Below are 23,457 nucleotides of genomic sequence, written 5' to 3' on the forward strand. Positions count from 1 at the left end.
AGCCAATGCTCTCAAATGATGAGAAAGTAGCATTACATTGCTATTTTGACTGCTTGTTTGATATGCTTGCCTAAATATCTGCATACAACTTAGCAGCTAAGAAGACTGCCTGTGTCGTGCTTATGTTTGCAATACTCAGGGGTTAAAGTTCTCCGTCACTGCGATGGCTTTCCGTCATGGATTCAGGTGGTTGTTTTTGAGACCAGTGTAGATCCGCAATGAAAATCTCAAGGGTGGGGGCTGGTTTGAGCCATGTTCTACGAATTGTATTCCCAACGCCGACAGCGATGTGTAGCCTACTGTAGCTGCTGGCAAAGTCATTCAAAGCCTTTGCAACTTTCCAGTTCCATTGTTGCAATGTTATTAAAACAAAATCAGACAACCCTACAGTAGAATAGTTAACCTACATACCTAGTCGGCTTGTGTTTTTCATTCAAGTTGCGAGAGCCATAGGTAGGGAAATATTTATTCTGAAAAGCTGTCAGGGGAAGTGATTCTTAATGAAATCGTGAGAACTTAAAAGCTGTTTTGGATTTTGTTAGTGGGGGGTCCGTTTTCCATTGCCGACTTATTTACTCCAATTGTGCGAGTGGCATTGTTTTACAAATTCAGTTAGAACTGGAGTTTCAAGCATGGTTTAGACTTAGATATTGTAGTTAAGTGAGCAGTAGTTATGTAAAAAAATATATATATTTTTTTTATAAAATAAAAACCGCAGCCAGTGTTTCTCAATACATTTTTATTAAACTGTAACAGACCGCAATTAATATCACAAACATGGTTGTAGCTATTTAATTAAATCATTTCCCATTCCTGTTTTTATTTATTTTTGTTCATATTTAAGATTTGGCCTGTTAGATCTTTCATATAGACTTATGTGATAGAGATTGTAGTTGAATACATTGGGCTTTGTTCAGCCACAGAAATGAATACACTGCATTTTAAGATGATTGAGTGTAAGACAAAAACAACATTTGCACATTATTTCCATCAGGGTCTACTAATAATAATAGTGTACATTATACCATCTCTCCCTAGTTGTTTGGTGTGGCGCGGCTGGCAAGGGAAGCCTCCATGGGGGTGCTTAAGGACCTTGTCCAGGGTCTGGTGACAGTTCTGCTGGACCCCCGGATAGAGGAGAGCCAGGAGGGACAGCAGCTCATCCGCTCTGTTAACATGCTGCTGAGACGACTCTTCGAGGCCTCAGACCAGACCAACATACTCAGGTGTGTGTCGGGAGGAGAATTCTTCTGGTTTTGAAATTAAAATAGTGAAACATTAAATGTTCCCTTTTTTTAGATAACTCTACTAAATATATTAACGTCACCAAATAACTGATTAAAACACTGTTTTGCAGTGAAGCTCTACAGTAGCCTCAACAGCACCCTCTAGGGTAGCACCATGGTGTAGCCGCAGGACAACTTGTGTCTGTCCTCTGGGTACATTGACTTCAATACAAAACCTTGGCGGCTCATGGTTCTCACCCCCTTCCATTGACTTAGTGATTTTATAATGACTTCCGGGAAAAACTTAGGACAAGCAGCAGCACTTATCTAATGCAGCTAATTTGTCCAACTCAACAACCTGACTCAGAAATTATATTTGTTAGCTATCAAACACTGCAACTTCCAGGTCAAGATAAGCTTCTGGTTTTATTAATTTATTATTACCAGGGCCGGCCAGTGTAACTGCTTGCTGTACACTACTGCATGATTGTACACATGGATTGGATTGTGGGTTTACTAACGCGGTTTAATTCTAGTTTGTTGACTAAGATTAATATGGTGACAATGTAGGCTGGTTAGCCACTATGGTATGAAGGCTTCGCTTGGATTGGTTTTTGCGCTTGCTCACAGACTGTTGTGTTGTGCACTGAAGACCAAGGGAAAAGGTGAGAAGAGGAAAGCGCTTAGATTCAAGACGTAAAGTGATGCTGTATTTGGCTGCTATGGAAGTGAACTGTGTGTGCGGGTGATCACAGGTGTATTCATTCCGCCGATTCAGTTGCTAAACGGAAGGAATCAAAAACGTGGAGGGACCGACCTAAATTTGTCCAATAGAAAGTGTATTTGCCACTGTTGGGAATAATGATTACACCTCAGATCAGCTAGATGCAGGCTTGTGTGCAAGGCGGTATTGCATGTGTCACTGTCAGTCACCTTAACTACTTACATTTCTCTCGACCTGTGCACCTACGTTATAACACATCCAATGTGCTGTAATAGAAATAAGGCCATGGTCCCCCCCTGTGTGGTTTACTGCACACTGGATAAAACGGACCTGTAACAATCTAATTGTATTCATGTATTCACTTGTAGGATGCAGAATTGAAGAAGACTGATCAGATGGTCTTCTGGCAGTTACTGTTATGTTTATGAATGTGCTGTCACCTCTTTCTCTCCAGTGCTCTTCTGGTGCTACTGCAGGACAGCCTCCTGTCCTCTGCTGGCTCCCCCAAATTCTCTGAACTCATCATGAAGGTAGAACTGTGTGTTCCAATTTGTGAAAAACATACAGTTGAAGTCGGAAGTTTACATGCACCTTAGCCAAGTACATTTAAACTCAGTTTTTCACAATTCCTGACATTTAAACCGAGTAAAAAGTCCCTGTTTTAGGTCAGTTAGGGTCACCACTTTGTTTTAAGAATGTGAAATGTCAGAATAATCGTAGAGAATTATTTATTTCAGCTTTTCTTTCATCACATTCCCAGTGGGTCAGAAGTTTACCTACACAATTAGTTTTTGGTAGCATTGCCTTTAAATTGTTTGACTTGGGTCAAACGTTTCGGGCGGCCTTCCACAAGCTTCCCACAATAAGTTGGGTGAATTTTGGCCCATTCCTCCTGACAGAGCTGGTGTAACTGAGTCAGGTTTGTAGGCCTCCTTGCTCGCACACGCTTTTTCAGTTCTGCCCACAAATGTCTTTTGATGACCACTCCAGTACCTTGACTTTGTTGTCCTTAAGCCATTTTGCCACAACTTTGGAAGTATGCTTGGGGTCATTGTCCATTTGGAAGACCCAATTGTGACCAAGCTTTAACTTCCTGACTGTCTTGATATTGCTTTAATATATCCACATAATTTTCCTACCTCATGATGCCATCTATTTTGAACTGCAGCCCCACAACATGATGCTGCCACCCCCGTGCTTCACGGTTGGGATGGTGTTCTTCTGCTTGCAAGCCTCCCCCTTTTTCCTCCAAACATAATGCTGGTCATTATGGCATAACAGTTTGTATTTTTGTTTCATCAGACCAGAGGACATTTCTTCAAAAAGTACGATCTTTACCCCATGTGCAGTTGCAAACCGAAGTCTGGCTTTTCTTATGGTGGTTTTGGAGCAGTGGCTTCTTCCTTGCTGAGCGGCCTTTCAGGTTATTTGGATATACACTGCTCAAAAAAATAAAGGGAACACTAAAATAACACATCCTAGATCTGAATGAATGAAATATTCTTATTAAATACTTTTTTCTTTACATAGTTGATTGTGCTGACAACAAAATCACACAAATTATCAATGGAAGTCAAATTTATCAACCCATGGAGGTCTGGATTTGGAGTCACACTCAAAATTAAAGTGGAAAACCACACTACATCAAAGTTGGATCAGCCTGTAATGTCCTTAAAACAAGTCAAAATGAGGGTCAGTAGTGTGTGTGGCCTCCATGTGCCTGTATGACCTCCCTACATCGCCTGGGCATGCTCCTGATGAGGTGGCGAATGATCTCCTGAGGGATCTCCTCCCAGACCTGGACTAAAGCATCCGCCAACTCCTGGACCGTCTGGTGCAACGTGGCGTTGGTGGATGGGGCGAGACATGATGTCCCAGATGTGTTCAATTAGATTCAGGTCTGGGGAACGGGCGGGCCAGTCCATAGCATCAATGCCTTCCTCTTGCAGGAACTGCTGACACACTCTAGCCACATGAGGTCTAGCATTGTCTTGCATTAGGAGGAACCCAGGGCCAACCGCATCAGCATATGGTCTCACAAGGGGTCTGAGGATCTCATCTCAGTACCTAATGGCAGTCAGGCTACCTCTGGCAAGCACATGGTGGGCTGTGCGGCCCCCCAAAGAAATGCCACCCCACACCATGACTGACCCATCGCCAAACTGGTCATGCTGGAGGATGTTGCAGGCAGCAGAACGTTCTCCACGGCGTCTCCAGACTGTCACGTGTGCTCAGTGTGAACCTGCTTTCATCTGTGAAGAGCACAGGGCGCCAGTGGGTAATTTGCCAAGCTTGGTGTTCTCTGGCAAATGAAAAACGTCCTGCACGGTGTTGTGCTGTAAGCACAACCCCCACCTGTGGACGTCGGGCCCTCATACCACCCTCATGGAATCTGTTTCTGACCGTTTGAGCAGACACATGCACATTTGTGGCCTGCTGGAGGTCATTTTGCAGGGCTCTGGCAGTGCTCCTCCTGCTCCTCCTTGCACAAAGGCGAGGGAGCACTCCTGCTGCTGGGTTGTTGCCCTCGTACGGCCTCCTCCACGTCTCCTGATGTACTGGCCTGTCTCCTGGTAGCGCCTCCATGCTCTGGACACTACTCTGACAGACACAGCAAACCTTGTCACAGCTCGCATTGATGTGCCATCCTGGATGAGCTGCACTACCTGAGCCACTTGTGTGGGTTGTAGACTCCGTCTCATGCTACCACTAGAGTGAAAGCACTGCCAGCATTCAAAAGTGACTAAAACATCAGCCAGGAAGCATAGGAACTGAGAAATGGTCTGTGGTTACCACTTGCAGAACCACTCCTTTATTGGGGGTGTCTTGCTAATTGCCTATCATTTCCACCTGTTGTCTATTCCATTTGCACAACAGCATGTGAAATTTATTGTCAATCAGTCTTGCTTCCTAAGTGGACAGTTTGATTTCACAGAAATGTGATTGACTTGGAGTTACATTGTGTTGTTTAAGTGTTCCCTTTATTTTTTTGAGAAGTGTAGATACTTTTGTACCTGTTTCCTTCAGCATCTTCACAAGGTCCTTTGCTGTTCTGGGATTGATTTGCACTTTAAGCACCAAAGTACATTCATCTCTAGGAGACAGAACGCATCTCCTTCCTGAGCGGTATGACGTCTGCGTGGTCCCATGGTGTTTATACTTGCGTACTATTGTTTGTACGGATGAACGTGTTGTCTTCAGGCGTTTAGAAATTGTTCCCTCAGATGAACCAGACTTGTGGAGGTCTACAATTATTTTTGAGGTCTTGGCTGATTTCTTTTGGTTTTCCTATGATGTCAAGCAAAGAGGCACTGAGTTTGAAGGTAGACCTTGAAATACACCTCCAATTGACTCAAATGATGTCAATTAGCCTGTTAGAATCTTCTGAAGATGTGACAATTTTCTGGAATTTTCCAAGCTCTTTAAAGGCACAGTCAAGTAAGTGTATGTAAACTTCTGACCCACTGGAATTGTGATGCAGTGAAATAAACAATTCTGTAAACAATTGTTCCAAAAGTTACTTGTCATGAACAAAGTAGATGTCCTAACTGACTTGCCAAAACTATACTTTAACAAGACATTTGTGGAGTGTTTGAAATACGAGTTTTAATGACTCCAACGTAAGTGTAAGTGTAATGTAATCTTCCAACTTCAACTGTACCTATTTGTCAACTTTATATTGCTTCCTTTTTCTCCTCTGTTCTGTTTATTTATTTATTTTTTATTATTTTTTTAGTTGTCATGTGGACTAGTTCATTGAAATCCCTTTCTTGCTCTTTCCCGACAATGTGGTAATCACATTTCAGTTCTTTTATAAAAAATAGTCTGGTAGAACAAAAACACACAAGAAATAACAACAAAGCACAAAGTAAGCTAAATACAGGGTCAGTGCCAATACAATATTTTCAATGTGCAGGCATACTGGAGTGGTAGGGTAGATATGTATAGGTGTAAAGTGACTAGGCATCAGGGTATACACTGTACAAAACATTATGAACACCTGCTCTTTCCTTGACATCGACTAACAAAATGAATCCAGGTGAAAGCTATGATCCCTTATTGATGTCACCTGTTAAATCCACTTCAATCAGTGAAGACAGGTTTAAGAAGGATTTTTAACCCTTGAGACAATTGAGCCATGGATTGTGTGTGTCCCATTCAGAGAGTGAAAGACAAAATATTTAAGTACCTTTGAACGGGGTGTGGTAGTAGGTGCCAGGTGCACTGGTTTGTATTTATTATGCCACGGTAGCAGCTACTCTTCCTGGGGTCCTACAATATTAAGGTAGTTACAGATTTTTTTTTTAAACAATACTTTCATAACAGAATTCACAGCACACTAAGTGTGCACCCTCAGGCCCGTGCTCCACTACCACATATCTACAACACAAAATCGATGTCTGTCGCGCAGCGGCCTAAGGCACTGCATCTCAGCGCAAGAGGCATCATTTACAGTCCCTGGTTCGAATAAAGGCTGTTTCACATCTGACCGTGATTGGGAGTCACATATGGCAGCGCAGAATTGGCCCAGCGTCTTCTGGGGTAGGCCGTAATTGTAAATAAGAATTTGTTCTTAACTGACTTGCCTAGTTAAATAAAGGTTTGTATATTCACTAAGCAAAAAAAGAAACGGCTCTTTTTCAGGACCCTGTCTTTCAAAGATAATTCGTAAAAATCCAAAACTTCACAGATCTTCATTGTAAAGGGTTTCCAATGCTTGTTCAATGAACCATAAACAATTAATGAACATGCACCTGTGGAACGGCCGTTAAGACACTAACAGCTTAGACAGTGGGCAATTAAGGTCACAGTTATGAAAACTAGGACACCAAAGAGGCCTTTCTACTGACTCTGGAAAACCCCCAAAAGAAAGATGCCCAGGATCTATCTTCGTGAACATGCCTTAGGCATGCTGCGTAGGTGGCCAGGGCAATAAATTGCAATGTCCGTAGTGTGAGACGCCTAAGACAGCGCTACAGGGAAACAGGATGGACAGCTGATCATCCTCGCAGTGGCAGAACACGTGTAACACCTGCACAGGATCGGTACATCCGAACATCACACCTGCGGGACAGGTGCAGGATTGCAACAACAACTGCCTGAGTTACACCAGGAACGCACAATCCCTCCATCAGTGCTCAGACTGTCCACAATAGGCTGGACTGAGGGCTTGTAGGCCTGTTGTAAAGGCAGGTCCTCACCAGACATCACCGGCAACATCGCGTATGGGCACAAACCCGCCATCGCTGGACCAGACAGGACTGGCAAAAAGTGCTCTTCATTGACTAGTCGCATTTTTATCTCACCGGGGTGGTCGGATTCGCGTTTATCGTCAAAGGAATGAGCGTTACACCAAGGCCTGTACTCTGGAGCGGGATCGATTTGGAGGTGGAGAGTCCGTCATAGTCTGGGGCATTGTGTCACGGCATCATCGGACTGAGCTTGTTGTCATTGCAGGCAATCTCAACGCTGTGCGTTACAGGGAAGACATCCTCCTCCCTCATGTGGTACCCTTCCTGCAGGCTCATCCTGACATGACCCTCCAGCATGACAATGCCACCAGCCATACTGCTCGTTCTGTGTGTGATCTCCTGCAAGACAGGAATGTCAGTGTTCTGCCATGGCCAGCAATCCCATTGAGCATGTCTGGGACCTGTTGGATCGGCAGGTGAGGGCTATGCCCCCCCAGAAATGTTCGGGAACTTGCAGGTGCCTTGGTGGAAGAGTGGGGTAACATCTCACAGCAAGAACTGGCAAATAGTCCATGAAGGAGATGCACTGCAGTACTTAGTACAGCTGGTGGCCACATCAGATACTGACTGTTACTTTTGATTTTGACCCCCCCATTATTCAATTTCTGTTAGTCACATATCTGTGGATCTTGTTCAATCTTGTTATGGTCATACAAATATTTACATGTTAATTTTGCTGAAAATAAACGCAGTTGACAGTGAGGATATTATTATTTTTTTGCTGAGTTTATATATTTTAGTGCGTATGCACTTATGTTTGTTGCTTCACAGTCCCCGCTTTTCCATAAGGTTTATTTTTACATCTGTTTCTACTGCTTGCATCTGTTATCTGATGTGGAATAGAGTGTCATGTAGTCATGGCTCTATGTCGTACTGTGTACCTCCCATAGTCTGTTCTGGACTTGGACTGTGAAAAGAGCTCTGGTGGCATGTCTTGCGGGCTCTGCATGGGTGTCTGAGCTGTGTGCCAGTCATTTAAACACACAGCTCGGTGCTTTTTAAGTGTTTCAATACCTCTCACAAATATAACTAGTGATCAAGTCAATCTCTCCACTTTTAGCCAGGAGAGATTGTCATGTATATTATTGTTAGCTTTCTGTGTACATCCGAGGGCCAGCTCTGCTATCCTGTTCTAAGCCAATTGCAATTTTCCTAAGCCTCTCTTTGTGGCACCTGACCACATGACTGAACAGTAGTCAAGGTGCCACAAAACTAGGGCCTGTAGGACCTGCCTTGTTAGTACTGTTAAGGTAGAGCAGCAGTTTATTATGGACAGACTTTTCGCCATCTTAGTTACTGTTGTATCAATGTTTTGACCATGACCGTTTACAATCCAGGGTTACTCCAAGCAAGCAGTTTATTCACCTCAACGTGCTCATTTTCCACATTATTCATTACAATATTTAGTTTAGGTGTAGGGTTTTGTGAATGATTTGTCCCAAATACAATGCCTTTTAGTTTTGGAAATATTTAGGACTAACTTATTCCTTGCCACACATTCTGAAACTAAGTCCAGATCTATGTAGTGTTGCAGTCATTTCAGTTGCTGTAGTAGCTGACTCGTATAGTGTTGAGTCATCTGCATACATGGTCACAATGGCTTTACTCAGAGCCAGTGGCATGTCGTTAATAAAGATTACTTTTTTCAATCTTCCTGGATTGTTGGAGAGGCTTAGGGAGGATGTTCCCTCGGTGGGATCAAATCAGCGGGTAATCAGCGGATATTTTAGAGCGCCACTGATCGTTTTCGATAAAACTCAAACTTTCATTAAAACACAAATGCAAGGTAGTGAATTAAAGCTACACTCTTTGTGAATCTAGCCACCGAGTCAGATTTGTAAAATGCTTTTCGGCGAAAGCATGAGAAGCGAATATGTGATAGCATGCACCCCCCCCCCAATACCAGACCGTCAACAAAACAGATTTAGCGGTAGCCGGCGCTACCCAAAACGCAGAAATAAAATATAAAACATTCATTACCTTTGACGAGCTTCTTTCTTGGCACTCCTATATGTCACATAAACATCACAATTGGGTCTTTTTCCCGATTAAATCCGTCATTGTATACCCAAAATGTGATTTGCTGACGACCGGTCTGATCCAGAAAAATGCACCTTTACACGACGCAACGTCACTTTTAAAATTACAAAAGTTACCTATAAACTTTTACAAATCACTTCAAATTGCTTTTCTAAACCAACTTTAGGTATTAATAAACGTTAATAGTCTATTAGATTGATCACGGGGCGATCTGTATTCGATAGCAGCAAGTCTTGAAATCGTCGTCCATGTTTTCACTTTCAAAACATCCTGTGGAGTGAGCCCAAAGAAAGGAAACGCGTCACGTTTCCAAACCAAGGATAAAGTAGGCCCAAAATGACAGCATTGGCGACATCGTGTGGAAGCTGTAGGCGTTTACAGGGGCTTGATAAGTATTTTCCTTAGCCTTAGGCAACACAATGACTGGCGGATGGATATTTTTTTTTTTTTTGTGACCAGTTTTTCGAAGGGTTTTGACTCCTAAACACGTTCTGTTATAGCCACAGACACGATTTAACCAGTTTTAGAGACTTCAGAGTTTTCTATACACACACACACTAATCATATGCATATACTATATTCCTGGCATGAGTAGCAGGGCGCTGAAATGTTGCGCGATTTTTAACAAAAAGCTGCGAAAATTCGCAGCCTCCTTAAGAGGATTTATTAAAGAACACCCTCTGTTTAATCGACAATATAACAGGCTGGCTACACCGCTCGTGTCGCGTGCGCGAGCGTTGCAAAATAAATTGAGTAATCTGTATTCAGTTATTGCACCCACACTGCTTGCGCGTGCCAACGAGCGTCTGCGTTGCCAAGGGCTAACATAGTCCGTTCTATTTGTGACTCAGATCGCGCTGCAAGTCCAGCCTCTCCCATCTCCTCATTGGTTTAAAGAAGTCGATACTCACGGTCCATCTCCTCATTTGTTATACCCACGTTGGTGACTGAAAGACGAACGAGGTCAGTGGCGGTAATGCACCTAATTTATGAAAGTTGCCAATATCAATAAAGTTAAATAAAGTCTGGAGAAAAAAGGCCTGGAAGGAGGAGAGATGACTAGAAACTATTTGGTTGACCTTTTTATGTGTGGATTAATTGGTGAAGTGGAGGACCTTGTGCATTTCAGGTAAAATAACAACTCATTGTTTATATCCCAGGACAAATTAGCTAGCGCTAGCAAGTGCAAACTAGCTACCTAAATTGCCATAAATGTTTAATGCTTTTTGACATGTCCCCAAATTAATGTAATTGGTTGTTTGTTTTGATATTTTAACCTGCGTGTCGTGATCGCGTTTGGTGTGGGGGGACAAAATAAATGTATGCACGATGGCGCACGCGCACAGCTGGTTTGGGCTCGTAAAGCCAACGCACACGTTTTTCCAGCAGCAGACGATTCTGGATAATGTCGAAAGCTGCACTGAAGTCTAACAAAACAGCCCCCACAATCTTTTTATTAATTTCTCTCAACCAATCAGTCATTTGTGTAAGTGCTCTCCTTGTTGATTGTCCATCCCAATAAGCATGATGAAAGTCTGTCAATTTGTTTACTGTAAAATAGCATTGTTTCTGGTCAAACACAATTTTTCCCATAACTTTACCAAGGTTTAGTAACAATCTGATTGGTCGGCTATTTGAGCCAGTAAAGGGGATTTACTATTAGTTAGCGTAGTGACTTGTGCTTCCCTCCAGGCTTGAGGGGGCACTTTCTAGTTGGCTTAAATTGAAGATATGGCAAATAGGAGTGGCAATTATTTCCTCAGTAATTTTCCATCCAAGTTGTCAACCTGGTGGCTTGTCATTGTTGATAGACAATCATTTCTTCACCTCTATCACACTCACTTTATGGAATTCAAAATTACGTTTCTTGTCTTTTCATAATTTGGTCTGAAATACTTGGATGTGTAATGTCAGCGTTTGTTGCTGCCATGCGGAAGTTTGCTAATCTTGCCAATGGGAAAAAAATAAAACTAGTTTACAATATCAGTCGGTTTTGTAATGAAGGAGCCTTCTAATTTAATGGAGCTGAGTTTGCCTTTTTTCCCAAAATATAAGTTCTTTGTTTCATCGGGTAGTTTATTATTTTTATTAAGTTTAATCACGAGTTCTCCATTTTCAGTATGTTTGCTAATGGGATGTGCAGTCAGACTTATTTACCGTTCCTTTTGCCTCATCCCTCTCAACCATAAAATGTTTAAATCCCAGAGGATTTAAGTTTTTAGTCGTTTTCTTAATGGGTGCATTCTTATTAGTAACTTTTTTGCTAGGTATTGTCTAAGTGAGTTTCAGTGATGGTCAGAATATCAGTCATCTATTACTAGCAAGTTATTGATTTTGTGAACCTTGTTTCTTAACTTATTAAGCTACATGTGTTCATGTGGGCTATTTTGAGAACTTTTCTTGGATGCTTGCTTGTTTTCATTGCTTTATTGGGAAGCTTAGCAGAAGTAGATATTCTCATGTTATTTCTGTTAGTGGAAGGTGACTTGCCCTTCCTACTAGGGCACATGATTGTAGACGCATGATTGCTCCATACAATAGCTGTAGGATCAGCAGAGGCATTTAGGGAAGTTAGAGGGACATAAATTAGGTTACTCACATCGTCTACCAATGCCCCTGGTATAATACATTTGCTAAATCATTGATGACTCAGCGACACAATGGTAGGGATTAATGCAGCCTTAATGCTGTGAAAGGATCCAGGAACCCAAATGATTTGGGTGGATCCCATCCTTCTAAAATGTGTCTTGTTTCCTAAATGTATTGAATTGTCAGCAAAAGTTGCACCCATTTGAGCTGCAATTGTCACAGCCAATTGTGAAGAGAATCCTGCTAAAGCATTCAATTCCACGATATAGGACAATCAGCTCTCAGGTTTGACTGTCAAGAATTGCAATGCAGCTGGCCTTTATCACACTTAACAATTTCCATGTATCAAGAATGGTCCACCCACCCAAAAGACGTCCAGCCAACTTAACTGTGGGAAGCTTTGTCGTCAACATTCCCTGTGGAATGCTTTCGACCCCTTGCAGAGTCCATGCCATGACAAATTTAGGCTTTTCTGAGGGCAAAAGGGAGGTGTTGCGCAAAGCTAAATTCATTATTCGGAAGGTGTTCTTAATGTTTTGTATACTCAGTGTATGTTCGAGTAACAGCAGCATAGATTGTGTGTAAGCAAATTACGTGTTTTTTTTTGTTGCTATTTGGCAGTCTTATGACTTGGGTATTGAAGCTGTTCAGGGGTCTGTTGGTGTTAGACTTGATTCTCCAGTACTGCTTGCTGTGCGGAATTTGGGAGAACAGGCTGGCTGGAGTTTTTAACAATTTTCTGGGCCTTCCTTTCACACTGCCTGAGAGGTCCTGGATGGCAGGGAGCTCAGTCTCAGTGATGTGCTTGGGTGTCTGCACCACCAAGTACATCACTGAGTTCGAGCTCCAAGCCATCAAGGACCTGTGTATGATTTTGTGTATGTAATCTAAACCCCTCTCTCTGTGTGTGTAGTGTCTATGGCGTATGATCAAGTTCCTACCAGACACCATAAGCAGTCTTACTCTGGACAAGATCCTGCTGGATGTGCACAACTTCATGAAGCTCTTCCCCAAAGACCGCCTGCGGAAGCTCAAGACTGACATGCCCCACCGCACGCTCCAAACTCTGCTACACACACTCTGCCGCCTGGCAGGGCCCACGGTTGGCACACACACTATTAGATTCCCCTTTGCATCTTCATACTTTTGTTTATATAGTGTATGTGGGTTCGTCTATTTCAGCCACCTGTTGCTTAAAGGTGTATAAAATCTAGCGCACAGCCATGCAATCTCCATAGACAACCATTGGCAGCAGAATGGCCTTACTGAAGAGCTCAGTGACTTTCAATGTGGCACCGTCATAGAATGCCACCTTTCAAACAAATCAGTTCATCGAATTTCTGCCCAGCTAGAGCTGCCCTGGTCAACTAAGTGCTGCTGTTGTGAAGTGGAAACGTCTAGGTGCAACAACGGCTCAACCGCAAAGTGGTGGTTCACAGAACAGGGACGCTGTAGTGGTAAAAATCGTCTGTCCTCGGTTGCAACACTCACTACAGAGTTCCAAACTCCCTCTGGGGAAAAAAAGTCAGCATAAGAACTGTTCATTGGGAGCTTCATGAAATGGGTTTCCATGGCCAAGTAGCCGCACACAGCCAAGCGGCGGCTGGAGTGATGTGAAGGTCACCACCACTGGTCTGTGGCACAGTGGAAACACATTCTCTGGCGTGATGAATCGTGCTTCACTATCTATCTGGCAGTCTGACAAACTATAAAGTTTGATGGAGGAACAATGGTCTGCGGTTGTTTTTCATGGTTCGGGCTAGGCCACTTAGTTCCAGTGAAGGGAAATCTTAAAGCTACAGCACATTGACAGTCTAGACGTGTCTGTGCGTCCAACTTTGTGGCAACAGTTTGGGGAAGGCACTTTCCTGTTTCAGCATGAGAATGCCCCTGTGCACAAAGCAAGGTCCATACAGAAATGGTTTGTCAAGATCGGTGTCAGAATTTGACTTCCCAGAATAGTGGAGGCTGTTATAGCAGCAAAGGGGGGACCAACTCCATATTAAAGCCCATGATTTTAGAATGATATGTTCGAGCACATACTTTTGGACATGTACAGTAATTTGCTTTTATAAACACCATTGGATCCTCATAATTTGCTTATTTAAATTTCTGTGCCTTACACCCTAACCACAATTTAACGTGTACATGTTATTCATTGCATGTACATTGCTTGCGCGTGTCAGCAACCACCTGTTGCAAAACAGAAATATATCTTGGTGCTATTTGAGACACTCGGAGCACTGCAAGTCCCGCCTGTCCCATCTACTCATTGGTGTTCACGTGGATGCTTGGAAGATGAACGAGGAGATTAATCAAAGATGACTAACTAGGTTTCCCCTTATGTGGCTTAATTGTTTGTTTTTGTATGACTGAGTCAAAATTCTACAAAGGACCAAATGCATTTCAGGTAAAATAACACCACAATGTTTCTCCCAGGACACAAACTAGCTAAGTGTCCATTTTAATGTTTCATGTGTGTTTCCACCTGCCCCCAAATTAATATAATTGATTCACAGGTATTTTAATCTGTCATTATCGTAGATGGACAAAATAAACATAAACGTGATGGTGCACATGCAGACAATTTACTCAGGTTGTTGGCCTTCGTGATTGCCCAATTATGTCATGATTACATGCGCGATACCTTTACAAAAATTTGATTTCAACATTTATCCCAATAGTTTTGATGTTTGTTTGTGTTGAATGTTTGTCTTTTCCATGAACAGATCCTGGATCACCTGTCACTGATTGAGGACAAGAGTGAGTCTGAATTGGAGGCTCATCTGAAGAGGGTTGTCAAGTCTGCCAAGACAGACACAGAGACTGCACACATGGTACACTCCTACACATCTAGTTTGTTCACGGGCTCTCTTTCCCTCATGACAGATGGTTTTACATTTCCATCAAGGATACTCTGAATGCTGCTTGTTCCTGAGTATATAGCCTCATATCTTCTATTTGTCGTCTCTTAAAAGGTTCCCAAATCAAAGGATGCAGAGGTGTTGGGGGAGATCTTCAAAAAGATCTCTTCCAAGGAGAACAGCAAAGAGGTGAGGTTCAGATTCCCATGTAATTACTGTCAGACAATGTAACCCAATGGCAAACTTGCCAAGAACGTTATCTACAAAATATAGGCCTTAGGTTAGGGATGATTGGTTTGGCATCAGCCGTGTGTGTGTGTGTGTGTGAGAGAGCGAGACTTCCTACCCAGTGTGATTGGTCTGTGTTTTTCTATGCTCTGCCATAGTGTTTCCCTGACAGCATGACTCTCTTTAATTGTGTATATAGGGTGTGTCTAAGCTGTGGGAGTTTAAGCAGAGACACCCTGAGGTGGACCTTGCCTCCCACCTGAAGAAGCTCCCACAGACATTTCAGACCTTTGTAGAGCATAGCCTGAACACACTCTGCACAGAGAGAGGAGACAAGGCCAGGACACCATACCCCACCACAGGTACACACAACAGAGAGGGTAGGCATAGAGGATATAGCCCCTCACCACAGGTCCACACACATGCTTCTCAACACAACCTGTTCTAACCTATTATTTATCCTCATTAGGTGTTGGTCTGGAGCCTACTCCTGGCAGAGACGAGCTCAGACCCTCAGTCTACCAGGAGCGACTCAAGATACTCCGACAGCTGCATGGCCTGGAGAACAACAACAAGGTACAGTATTTGCAAGAAGGGATGCAAATTCCGGTAAATTTTGCTGCTGACTAACCGACCCCCATTAACCTGTGAATTCTTTAGTGTAATATGGGGAGAGGGGGGGTTCTAAACTGCATATGGAATTATTTTAAGATGGCTGTACTATGGATCATTTAGCGATTTGAGTTTTGAATTGTAAGACCCCTTTACAGTGCCTTGTGAAATTATTCGGCCCCCTTGAACTTTGCGACCTTTTGCCACATTTCAGGCTTCAAACATAAAGATATAAAACTGTATTTTTTTGTGAAGAATCAACAAGTGGGACACAATCATGAAGTGGAACGACATTTAGCGTGCAAAATTATTCAGCCCCCTTAAGTTAATACTTTGTAGCGCCACCTTTTGCTGCGATTACAGCTGTAAGTCGCTTGGGGTATGTATCAGTTTTGCACATCGAGAGACTGAAATTTTTTCCCATTCCTCCTTGCAAAACAGCTCGTGCTCAGTGAGGTTGGATGGAGAGCATTTGTGAACAGCAGTTTTCAGTTCTTTCCACAGATTCTCGATTGGATTCAGGTCTGGACTTTGACTTGGCCATTCTAACACCTGGATATGTTTATTTTTGAACCATTCCATTGTAGATTTTGCTTTATGTTTTGGATCATTGTCTTGTTGGAAGACAAATCTCCGTCCCAGTCTCAGGTCTTTTGCAGACTCCATCAGGTTTTCTTCCAGAATGGTCCTGTATTTGGCTCCATCCATCTTCCCATCAATTTTAACCATCTTCCCTGTCCCTGCTGAAGAAAAGCAGGCCCAAACCATGATGCTGCCACCACCATGTTTGACAGTGGGGATGGTGTGTTCAGGGTGATGAGCTGTGTTGCTTTTACGCCAAACATAACGTTTTGCATTGTTGCCAAAAAGTTCCATTTTGGTTTCATCTGACCAGAGCACCTTCTTCCACATGTTTGGTGTGTCTCCCAGGCGGCTTGTGGCAAACTTTAAACGACACTTTTATATCTTTAAGAAATGGCTTTCTTCTTGCCACTCTTCCATAAAGGCCAGATTTGTGCAATATACGACTGATTGTTGTCCTATGGACAGAGTCTCCCACCTCAGCTGTAGATCTCTGCAGTTCATCCAGAGTGATCATGGGCCTCTTGGCTGCATCTCTGATCAGTCTTCTCCTTGTATGAGCTGAAAGTTTAGAGGGACGGCCAGGTCTTGGTAGATTTGCAGTGGTCTGATACTCCTTCCATTTCAATATTATCGCTTGCACAGTGCTCCTTGGGATGTTTAAAGCTTGGGAAATCTTTTTGTATCCAAATCCAGCTTTAAACTTCTTCACAACAGTATCTCGGACCTGCCTGGTGTGTTCCTTGTTCTTCATGATGCTCTCTGCGCTTTTAACGGACCTCTGAGACTATCACAGTGCAGGTGCATTTATACGGAGACTTGATTACACACAGGTGGATTGTATTTATCATCATTAGTCATTTAGGTCAACATTGGATCATTCAGAGATCCTCACTGAACTTCTGGAGAGAGTTTGCTGCACTGAAAGTAAAGGGGCTGAATAATTTTGCACGCCCAATTTTTCAGTTTTTGATTTGTTAAAAAGTTTAAAATATCCAATAAATGTCGTTCCACTTCATGATTGTGTCCCACTTGTTGTTGATTCTTCACAAAAAAATACAGTTTTATATCTTTATGTTTGAAGCCTGAAATGTGGCAAAAGGTCGCAAAGTTCAAGGGGGCCGAATACTTTCGCAAGGCACTGTAGGTATAAAAAAAATAAAAAAACATTTGATGGAATATTGGTTTCAGCCTTTACTACTCTTGATTCTAGCCATCCCAGATCCGGGATCGTGAATACAGCCTCAAGCTCATTACCATAACGCAACGTTAACTATTCATGAAAATCGCAAATGAAATGAAAGCTTAGCCTTTTGTGAACAATACTGTCATCTCAGATTTTCAAAATATGCTTTTCAACCATAGCAAAACAAGCATTTGTGTAAGATTATTGATAGCTAGCGTAGCATTTAGCGTAGCATTCAGCATGCAACATTTTCACAAAAACAAGAAAAGCATTCAAATAAAATAATTTACCTTTGAAGAACTTCAGATGTTTTCAATGAGGAGACTCTCAGATAGCAAATGTTCAGTTTTTCCAAAAATATTATTTGTTTAGGACAAATCGCTCTTTTGTTCATCGCGTTGAGCTACGAAAAAAACCTGTATCCAGGAGTGTAATTATCCCCGCAGCTCATTAGCATAACACAACGTTAACTATTCTTGAAAATCGCAAATGAAATGAAATTAATATGCTAGCTCTCAAGCTTAGCCTTTTGTTAACAACACTGTCATCTCAGATTTTCAAAATATGCTTCTCAACCATAGCAAAACAAGCATTTGTGTAACAGCTAGCGGAGCATTTAGCGTTAGCATCAGCAGGCAACATTTTCACAAAAACCAGAAAAGCATTCAAATAAATCATTTACCTTTGAAGAGCTTCGGATGTTTTCAATGAGGAGACTCTCAGTTAGATAGCAAATGCTCAGTTTTTCCTGAAAGATTATTTGTTTAGGAGAAATCGCTCAGTTTGGTGCGTCACGTTTGGCTACCAAAAAAACCCAGAAAATTCAGTCATCAAAATGCCGAACTTTTTTCCAAATTAACTCCATAATATCGACTGAAACATGGTAAACGTTGTTTAGAATCAATCCTCAAGGTTTTTTTCACATCTCTTCATGATATATCATTCGTGGAAGCCTCCTCTCTCCTCTCAATCACTGGATGACTGTGTGCAGCTTGTAGATTACGCACCAATTTAGACAAAGGACACCGGGCGGACCCCTGGTAAATGTAGTCTCTTATGGCCAATCTTCCAATGATATGCCTACAAATACGTCACAATGCTGCAGACACGATAGAAAGGGCAGGCTCATTCCCGGCGCATTCACAGCCATATAAGGAGACAATGGAAAACAGAGCCTCAAAAATTCTGCCCATTTCCTGGTTGAAGTTTCATCTTGGTTTCGCCTGTAGCATGAGTTCTGTGGCACTCACAGATAATATCTTTGCAGTTTTGGAAACGTCAGTGTTTTCTTTCCAAAGCTGTCAATTATATCCATAGTCGAGCATCTTTTTGTGACAAAATATTGTGCTTAAAACGGGCACGTTTTTTTATCCATAAATTAAAAGAGCGCCCCCTATATCCAAGAAGTTAAAGCCCATAGAAATCATTTGAATAACACATTTGTAAATCTAGGATATATTTTTTTTTTTAACTCAGGAAATGTATATTTTTACACATTTGACCCCCTTTTTTGGGTAGTCGTACTTAAAACCTTTTTTTTTTTTTTTTACGGTTATCGGTTACATTCATACTAGTCCCATGACACTTGTAGGAGTTTTAGATCAAAACTGAGAACCCCATGTTTGTGAGAATCTCCCCTTTCCAAATTGGTCATAAGTTTTAGCTCAAACCGTTCGGACGCGACAGAAGTTTTTGCAATAAGACTTTTGCAAGAAGAATTTTTCGGGATGTCTCATGGTCTGACAAACACCGCTCTTGCTTCGTCACTTTTCACCGCAGATACACTTACGGATTTTGATGTTTTTTTATTTTATTCAATCAACTCTAGTGGGTTAACAACCAAATAGTAAAATTACATGACCCTCAGAAAATACAAATGCGTGCGTACAAGGCACTGCCATTTTTCATAGAGCTGAAACTTGACAAAATCAATATCACAGTCAAGAAGCAATTATTGAACATTCAACTACTCAAATGAAATGGCCAATGTAAAACATTTTAAATTGCTCGCTTACAGTAGTAGGTTATCCCATAGAACTTTAGCCTATTGGCAAATTGTACATAATCAGCTTTTCCAACTGGAAAAAATATTGTAGCATAAAACAAATTAATGTAACGGGGGGTTGAGTTATTTTCAGTGACCACGTTGTCTGTCTGATACCCCACCGTATTGCCTTTGCACTGATATGCTGACTAGAGGGTGCCCCCCCCGTGGTTCCATTTTAATTTTAACCATGCCAGATAAGCTACTCAGGTTATAAAACAGTGCAATTTGCTTGATATTACAAGTTGAGAAATAAATATAGTAACAATGGAACGGGATCCCACTTTTTAAATGATAACCATCAACTGTTTTCACACTAGATTGCATTTAGAAATGTTGCACAAGGACCAGGCTTAAAGGAATGCATTTTGCTCCACGCAGCAAGCAGTTGAGGAGCTGCGAGCTCTCGCTGCCGACAGGTGATGTTCCAGTTAATTAATGCTCTGTATGCGGTGGGTGTTTGATAATTAGGATTTTTATAGCGAATTAACACTCTTATTTAATTTGACTACATTATTCAAAGTCACCTATGTGACAAACATGATCGATTACATGTATTCAGATGGTTTACAGTCAACAATTAACATCCCTATTTGCAAGCAACATCTGACCAATTGGTGACAGATTTTCATGTGAATAATCTATAATCCTCAAAGAAAATATCAGCATTTTCCCACCAAATGGGTTTGTTGCAGATAAAAATCAGTGATGTTAGTGCACACAATGTACTTTTTTACTTAAGTTTTCAAGTACAGACTAAAAAATTTGAAGTTCAATGCATTTCCATCACATTTTCAACTCTACCGATTAAAAAATAAACGTTTAAAGAAAAAAGAGAAAATTGTTACAAACTGTTGCGTTAAATAGCACGTGCCTACTCTGGTCTTGGCACCTATGTTCTACCCAACGGGTAGTGTGGGTGGGCTGTGCGGATTGGCTAGTCAACATGAGATTATGGATAAGAGTGAGAATTTTATTTGTCAAGCATCGATCATGTCACCAAAATAAGACCCTCGATTTATTGGAAAGCAGCATCAAGCTCATCACTGAACTTTCACCACCCTGTGAAATGTATTTAATCATAATTTATTTCATCCTTAGCTTAATTTTAACTGCATGGTTTTCTGAGTCGTAGTGGGTGGACCACACACCATATCATCGTGTGACTCCAAATGTACCTCGATATGGTTATTTTATCAATATTTGCACATAAAGGCATTTCCACTGCCATTTCCCGCATAATACATTTTACTGACACACAGACCCCACCATGACGAACAAATACTGTCTTTTTTAAATATATTTTTTATACAAACTTCCTGTTTCCACCCCATCTGTGATTTTATTAAAATTGTATGTACAATATCACTTCACTCACATGAACTGTGGATGGAAATGTGGTTACTAAAACATTTTCTGTTCTAGTAGTTTGATTGTTGCTGTTATTGTAAATAGTGAGTGGATTTCTCTCCTATTCCCCCTTTCGTGTAGCCTCAGCAGAGGGAGGGTGAGGACGAGTGCGCCACTCTTCTCTCCAAGCCCCCCGTGGCCCCCTCTATGGATGTGCTCCAGAGCAAGATGTCCCAGATCCTCCACAACCGCCAATCACAAGACCAGCGTCGCCCACAGAGCCCCACCCGGCCCGCTGACTCCGGCTCCACAGGCAACCTAGCTGACCTCATGAAGAGACTACAGAAGATCAAGGGCAACCAACAATAAACTAGCCTGAGTGCCAGTCTGTTTCTGCTCTTGCCAACTCCTTATGAAATTGTCATGCCAAACATCACGTTTGGCTTGACAATGACGAAATAGTTCAATAAGGGTGCAATCGTCAAAAGACGTCTGCTCTCTTAAGGGATGCTGGTGGCGTAAAGGACAAATGCACAAATGGAGTGTTTGAGAGGTGTATGCAATCCGTCATTGCCAATGAAGGTGAGGTGTGTGGTGAATGTTTGTATGGATTATGTCTTTTTGTTTTATAAATAAAGTTTGACAAATATCTTGAATTGTTCTTCATGTTCAAGGCTGAAAAAGGTAGGGGTGAAGGTCCAACCGAGTGACCGTTTAAATGTTTTACTCCTTGTAGCAAGAGATCTTACATTTTCAGCCGTATTTGACCACATTCTTATAGTTCTTTAATCCCTATCAGTGGGCAATTCCAAAATAATTATGTGAGAAGGAATAATTATGTGAATGTATAAATTTTTGTTGTGAAAGGATCAACTTGGGCGATGGACAAATGATCAGCCTTTACGCAATAGTGGGGTTTGTGTATCAGTCAGGGTTTTGCTATACAGTAAGTACATGTTGGTGGTGTTCCCCTGCCCAGTAGTGATGGGAAGTTCGGCTTGTTTTACTGACTCGGATCTTTGACTCGTTCAGTCAAAAGAACAAGTCTTTAGGCTCATTTAATTAGAGTACATAATGCGCAATGAACTGAACTTCAAATAATGTTCAAGCCTCTCGTTCACCAGAAGGGGCTTATTGGAGCAGCCGTTTGTGACACTTGTAAAGCGTGCTTTAAGACGTTTTGCTTGGCATGTAAATAAGGTCTAGTGGCTGCAACCGGACCAGATTGTACACTGAAAAATATAAATGCAACGTGAAGTGTTGGTTTCATGAGCTGAAATAAAAGATCCTAGAAATGTTCCATATTGTTGATGAATAGGTATATGAGAAACGAGACCAAGTCGAGACGCTGGACAAGGCGGATACGGTATAGTAAAGGCCGTTTATTCAAAGTAATGATATCTGGCAATTACGTGCACGGCTCCGTTTCGTCAAGTTCTCAAACGAACCATTGGAAAAAAGAGAGACAGGTCACAATCGTACAGTTCATTTTATACATTGAAATGACGTAGGTAGATTCTGGTAGTCCTGGCTCCTAGTAGTCCTGGCTCCTAGTAGGTTGTTCGTAGATGATAGACAGTCTCCTCCAGCCTGGTGTCAGTATCCCATTGGTTCTCGACAGAGTTCTTTGTCTTTGGAGCCCATCCAGAGGAGAGGGAATGAGTGTGTGTAATGTGTGTGCGTTCTTGTCTTGGCAAGTCAAGTCTGTGTGTCCTCGCAGTGAGTGTGTGTAATGTGTGTGCGTTCTTATCTTGGCAAGTCTGTGTGTCCTTGCAGGCTAGCACCTGTGGCTAGGATGTCTCCTGTTTTGACAGTGTTGTGGATGGTTAAAGTGAGTGTGTCTGTGAGAGATATCCTGTTATGAGGCCTAACATGTTTTACTGTGAAAATACGTTGCTATGTGTTGTCTCAATTATAGCAATGCAATAGCAGTAAGCTGGTCATTTGCATAGGAAATAGCACTTCATTACAATATGCACTAAAAGCTTATTTCTTAGATTTTGTGGATAAATGTTTCCATCCCAGTTAGTGAGCAGTTATCCTTTGCCATGATCATCAATCCACCTGACAGGAGTGGCATATCAATAAACTGATTAAATGGCATGATCATTACAGATACACCTTGTGCTGGGGACAAAATGGCACTAAAATGTGCAGTTTTGTCACAACACAATGCCACACATGTTCCAAGTTGAGAGAACGTGCAATTGGCATACTGACTGCAGGAATGGCAACCAGGGCCCTGTTTCAGAAAGCGGGTTTAGTGAAAACTCAGTTGAAGTGAACTCTGGGTTTTTGGTTTCGCAAAGCCAGTTCAGCTTAACTCTGAGTCGGTTACTATGGCAACATATTCCGTGAAGCTAACCTGCTCGCTGGCAGGTTTTCAACTAATGCAGAGTTTCTCCTCTTTAGCAATAGGCTGCAGACTGAAGGTGTCAGACATGGCGTGTCCTTTTCTTGAAGAGCCAGTTGATATTGAAGCACGAAATCACCATCAGGAGAGAGTGATCAGACCCCGCTTGGATGTTTTATTCCCTGATTATCTGTTTGAGTATTTCTGTTTTTCTGCACAATCGATTCATTCATCTGAACAATATTCTCAGCCCTCATAACGTTCATATGACACATCGTGGACATGAACTCAGTTCGGGAACAAATTCTTTGTTGCACTTTTTTGGCCAGCGGGAGTTTATATAACATCGGTGACGCTAAGCATATTTCCAAGGCAACCGTCTGTTGGGCTGTCAGAAATGTGACTCT

At 42.0% G+C, this 23,457-nt stretch overlaps 1 protein-coding gene across 3 annotated transcripts in view; it reads left to right on the plus strand.

Annotated features, from left to right (window-relative positions):
• The window catches only part of LOC112248955 (cytoskeleton-associated protein 5), an 82,648-nt gene extending 61,302 nt beyond the window's left edge, over positions 1–21,346 (plus strand). For 2 of the 3 annotated variants that reach the window (XM_024418428.2, XM_024418427.2), the window contains exons 36-43: positions 1,039–1,226; positions 2,405–2,480; positions 12,745–12,933; positions 14,561–14,668; positions 14,810–14,884; positions 15,123–15,303; positions 15,393–15,499; positions 20,839–21,346. In XM_024418428.2, the coding sequence (XP_024274196.1) occupies positions 1,039–1,226; positions 2,405–2,480; positions 12,745–12,933; positions 14,561–14,668; positions 14,810–14,884; positions 15,123–15,303; positions 15,393–15,499; positions 20,839–21,066 (1,152 nt within the window). In that variant the 3' untranslated portion in view covers positions 21,067–21,346. The remainder of the gene's footprint in view (positions 1–1,038; positions 1,227–2,404; positions 2,481–12,744; positions 12,934–14,560; positions 14,669–14,809; positions 14,885–15,122; positions 15,304–15,392; positions 15,500–20,838) is intronic. The other variant, XM_024418429.2, reaches the window with a different exon arrangement.
• Positions 21,347–23,457: the final 2,111 nt, after the last annotated feature.

The sequence above is a fragment of the Oncorhynchus tshawytscha genome, linkage group LG04, assembly GCF_018296145.1.
Source record: "Oncorhynchus tshawytscha isolate Ot180627B linkage group LG04, Otsh_v2.0, whole genome shotgun sequence".
Lineage (NCBI taxonomy): Eukaryota > Metazoa > Chordata > Actinopteri > Salmoniformes > Salmonidae > Oncorhynchus > Oncorhynchus tshawytscha.